We start from the raw sequence: 5,327 nt of genomic DNA, 5'->3' as shown, positions 1-5,327 counted from the left end.
AAGCATGTAATTTTGCAAGAAATAGTGCTAGTAGTAAGCATGCATTCGAGCATGCAAGCAAACATGCATTCAAGCATGCAAGCAAGCATGCAAGCAAGCATGCAAGCAAGCATGCAAGCAAGCATGCAAGCAAGCATGCAAGCAAGCATGCAAGCAAGCATGCAAGCAAGCATGCAAGAAAGCATGCAAGCAAGCATGCAAGCAAGCATGCAAGCAAGCATGAAAGTGAGCATGTAAGTAAGCATGTAATTATGCAAGAAATGTTGCAAGCTGTGCTGCAAGCAAGCATGTAAGCAAGCATGCAAGCAAGCATGCAAGCAAGCATGCAAGCATGCAAGCAAGCAAACAAACATGCAAGCAGGCAAACAAACATGCAAGCAGGCAAACAAATATGCAAGCAGGCATGCAAGAAGGCATGCAAGTGAGCATGTAAGTGAGCATGTAAGCAAGCATGTAATTATGCAAGGAATAGTGCAAGCAAGCATGCATTCGAGCATGCATTCAAGCATGCAAGCAAGCATGCAAGCAAGCATGCAAGCAAGCATGCAAGCAAGCATGCAAGCAAGCATGCAAGCAAGCATGCAAGCAAGCATGCAAGCAAGCATGCAAGCAAGCATGAAAGTGAGCATGTAAGTAAGCATGTAATTATGCAAGAAATGTTGCAAGCTGTGCTGCAAGCAAGCATGTAAGCAAGCATGCAAGCATGCAAGCAAGCATGCAAGCATGCAAGCAAGCATGCAAGCATGCAAGCAAGCAAACAAACATGCAAGCAGGCAAACAAATATGCAAGCAGGCATGCAAGAAGGCATGCAAGTGAGCATGTAAGTGAGCATGTAAGCAAGCATGTAATTATGCAAGGAATAGTGCAAGCAAGCATGCATTCGAGCATGCATTCAAGCATGCAAGCAAGCATGAAATTTTGCAAGAAATAGTGCTAGTAGTAAGCATGCATTCAAGCCTGCATTCAAGCATGCAAGAAATGGTGCAGCAAGCATGCTTTTTAACACATTATTAAGTCAGCTCAGTCAGCTCCGCGGTTAGAATACATAAACAAACTTTTGGTCATCTCTTGGTAATGGAAATTTTTTTCGGGATTAAAAATATCCTATTATTTATTCTGGACCTCTAATATGACGTATGCAAAATTTCATAGGAATCGGTGCAGTAGTTACGGCGTGAAAGCGTAACAAACAAACAAACAAACAAACTCACTTTCCCCTTTATAATAGTAAGGATTAAACAGTGTAGATGTTCAGAGTTGTCAGCAATGATGAGCAGGTAAATGATGATGTATCGAAGTATTCTGAAAGAAACATCTGTTACAATCATCAACTTTATTTAGCTTTGTAGTACAATTAGTTAACTACAAACAATAATAATAATAATTATAAATCACAATCATCATGTTGTAAGGCTAATTCTTAAAATGTCTTTAATTATTTCCTAGTACTGCCATAGCAAAGCTCCCTTGTGATGAGCTATCGTCAATAATTGGTACATCATAAAATTTTGCGAATGTATTTGAATTTTTGTCCATCCAGCCGCTTTCCTAATAATGTCCCACTGAACACCGCGCTTTTTTTGCGATTGAAGAAGCAGCATGTCTTTGTGCTATGTGAGCTGAATGTGGAGGTGTCAATTCCACTCTCTGACATAACACATTTATCCATCGACTGATGCTTTGACTTGATGCTCTTCTGTGGGGTTTTTTAAATGTAATCAAAGGTAAGGTTCATTATTTCTTATTAATTTGTTTTATTTAAATATGCTTTAAGAGCTCTGGCTGGACAAATTTGAGGGTTACTTTCAAAAAATGGCAGGTTAATGGTGGGTTGAGATTTAGTACTAACTGAGGTTTTTATTACATCTGTGATATTGATTAAAATTTTTGACTCATATTCGTTAATATTATTAATTTTTATGGCAGACAATGTTTGAACCCGCTGAGCTGAAGCTAAAGCTAAAAGAATCGACAGTTTTTTGGTGACTTTTTCCAAGCTTAAAAAACTATTTTCTGGCCAGTTTGTTAATAAGCGCAGCACTCTTGAAGGGTCCACATACTCACATATTTTGGGATTGGTGGTCGTTAGTCTGTACACTCCCTTAATAAATCTTGCGATCCTATCATCCGTGCCTATACTACCTTCCATTAATAATGCTAGTGCCGACCTGTCCGTATTAAGAGTGCTATAGCTGGCGTTTTCCTCAAATCTGTATGTTAAGAATTGTAGAATTTGAGGTATTGATGCTTTGTACACGTCTAGTTTGTACTGTCTGCAAAAGGCCACCATTTAGTATATTATGTAGTGTTATATTGTTTAAGTGCACTTGCCGCTAGAGAGGCTATAGTTATGTCTAATGATCCTTCTGGCAAATTTCTGAGTCGGAATGCTTGCCGCAGAAGATTGCGGCTGCCAGGGAAAGCGATGAGCTCAGCGGGTGTGGAGTTCTGAAAGGTGATAGTAACAATTTTTTACTAGGTTTAGTGTAATTTGTTTTGATATCATTAGTGTTTTAGCTAAAGGGTACCACGGCTGAGAGGTCCATACTGGGAACACCACAACGCCTTTTGCTTTGTCTTGTTTAATTTTGTGGAAACATCGGGATAGTATCGCAAATGGAGGAAATGCATAGAAGTAATGTTCCGACCAGTCAAGCGTAAAAGCGTCAATGTTAAATGCATATGGGTCTCTCTTCCATGATACATATGTTGTACATTTAGCATTGATTCTACTGGCAAACAGATCAATGTCTTGTTTCCCATGAGGTGTGACAGTATAGATATAGATACCTACTTAGTTGTAAGTAATAAGTAAGAGTAAGCCATGTGAAACAGTATTACACGGACGCTCGAATCGAACACACGTGTTTCCTTTCTCTCTTTCTCTGACCCACGAATCCCACACCTCATGGCGACCTTGCCAGAGCGCGGGATTCGCCGCGCTATTGTGTAATGTGATCGTACACCGGACTTTTTGATCAAATAATACAGTGTTCGTACAGTGATTAACTTCAATGGTTGGAACTTTCGAAAATTCTGAACTTTCAATTATTATTTATTACAATGGGGAAGCAGTGCTCAAAATGTTCCTGTGAAACAAAGGAGGTCATAATAAATCAGCATGGAAGCCAAAACGACAGTGAAGCAGATCTTTCCACTCATACGTATAATAATACCGTCATAATGGCTACGATACTTGCCATCTGCGTAGTAGCACTCCTAGTGTTGGGATCAAAGCTGTACCGGAAGTGCCACCGAAACTTAGTCCAGCAAGAACTAAGAGCTAACGCGTTGCAGAGAATCAGAACCAGGCTGTCTCTTCGAGGTCGCAACGACGAGCCAGAGGACCGAGCCCCACCGTCCGCCTGAAGCCAGGAGCTATGCTGCGCGCCCACCGCGAAGTGTGCACCGTTTGTATTAATGAGCTAAGTCTAAATGTAACTACTAATAAGTAGAATAACTCACATTTAAATATCATTTCATGGAGAATGAGTTATCAACTATTTTACAACAGTTAGAATTAATTCGAGTAGGATTAAGAAAGTTAGGCCCTCATAGAAGAGCCAAATACATTGTAAGCGTGCATGAAAAATATTTAGAGGCAACAAGTCTCTACGAAGATTTTAAAACACTAGTAAAATCAATTAAAAAACAAGACGCACGTAGCGATAAGTATTCAACTGATATATTAGATAACTACGTAAGTAAAATAAACGATTGTTACAAACAAATTAATAACTATTGTAAAGTAGATACGCAGACCGAACAAAAATTAAAAATGGAATCCTTTGATTTAAGAACGGCCGCTAGTTTGATTCCTGTAATGGACTGTAGGGAGGAAACGGTAGAAAAAATGATCGACGCAATCGAGTTGTACGATAGTTGTCTCAAAGAAGCAGCATGCAAAAAGTTGCTAGCATCTTTTGTTGTTAAAACAAGACTAACGAAAGCAGCAAAACTAAAACTCAAACAAGAGTACGACTCTTGCACAAGCTTGGTAAAGGACATGAGAGTATTTTTATTAACAAAAAAATCTCCAAACGCATTGTTGACTCAACTTAACAACATATCCCAAACAACATGTCTATTTCTCAGTATGCATCTCAAATAGAGACATTATTCGTAGATTTAACAATATCGCAGGCAAACTCAAATCCAGAGGCCTACTCAATTCTTAAACCTCTAAATGAGCAAATCGCCATCAAAAAATTTGCCGACGGACTTAGAAATAGACGGTTGAGCACAATCATTTCAGCTCGTAACTACAGCGAGCTCAAGGACGCCGTACGCGCAGCAGAAGATGAGGAGGTTTCGCAGCCCCTACCATCGACATCTAACTCAATGTTGAGCATGAGAGGTAAGTCGTACGGACCGCCGACGCGCGGGCGTGGAAACTACTCGCACAGGGGTTACCGTGGAAACCCAAATAATTACGCAAGAGGTTATAATAACAACAGCAGAACGTATTTTAATAACAACTACAACTATCGTGGTAGACAAACACGAGGTGTTTCCACACAAGCGAGCCGCGGGCGAGTTACACGTAGTAGGGGATATTCAAGAAATATTCACTTTGCACAGCAGGAACCAGCGGAAGGGCATACAGAACCCTCTCCCAATAACCAAGAACCTACCAATACCAATAATAATCGGTTTTTTCGGGATTAAAGAGCATATTCTCACAGTCGATTTAAATAAAGCTAACTACATATTCTTATACATCGACAACGCCAGGTGTTCATGGTTACTTGATACCGGCGCCTCGCTGTCAGCGATAAATGCGAAAGCGCTCCCGGAACACGTGACATTCTACGAAGATACAATCGTAATTAATGGTATTGGCGGTAAAATCTTTTCTCACGGTTATGTTTATCTTACGATTACGACACATAATGGGTTTCAATTAAACCATAAGTTTTATGTATTCGACAAACTGCCATGCAAGTCTGACGGAATTTTGGGTCAAGATTTTTTTAATAAATTTGTATCCGTTACATTTGAAATTAAACAATCAACATTAACACTTAAAGATGACTCGAATATACATGAAGATACGTATCAAGGTCCAAAGATTTTAGTATTGAGAGGTGTGACAAGAGTAGACAATGATGATGACATAAAACATATACTTAACGATTATCATTTGCTACCAACCAGTGGCCATGCCGGGGTACGCCGGATGGTAAATAACATTAAAAGACGATTCCACTGGCCAGGAATCGAGAAAGACGTCCGAAATTTCATAAGCAAATGTGACAAATGTCAAAAAATGAAACATTCCAAGCATACGGTTGAGCCTATGGTAGTGACGACTACGGCCACCTAT

The 5,327-nt window shown here is 39.8% G+C and overlaps 1 protein-coding gene across 1 annotated transcript; it reads left to right on the top strand.

The window, feature by feature from the left end:
* Window positions 1-3,492: 3,492 nt before the first annotated feature.
* Window positions 3,493-5,042, top strand: LOC141440378 (uncharacterized). Its single transcript, XM_074104885.1, has 3 exons — window positions 3,493-3,896; window positions 4,005-4,013; window positions 4,097-5,042. The coding sequence occupies exons 1-3, from the start codon at window positions 3,780-3,782 to the stop codon at window positions 4,667-4,669; spliced, it is 699 nt and encodes a 232-aa protein (XP_073960986.1). The 5' UTR covers window positions 3,493-3,779; the 3' UTR covers window positions 4,670-5,042.
* Window positions 5,043-5,327: the final 285 nt, after the last annotated feature.

The sequence above is a fragment of the Choristoneura fumiferana genome, chromosome 22, assembly GCF_025370935.1.
Source record: "Choristoneura fumiferana chromosome 22, NRCan_CFum_1, whole genome shotgun sequence".
Taxonomy (NCBI): Eukaryota; Metazoa; Arthropoda; class Insecta; order Lepidoptera; family Tortricidae; genus Choristoneura; species Choristoneura fumiferana.
The sequence above is the reverse complement of the archived record's forward strand: the minus strand, read 5'-3'. Positions and strand labels throughout refer to the sequence as shown.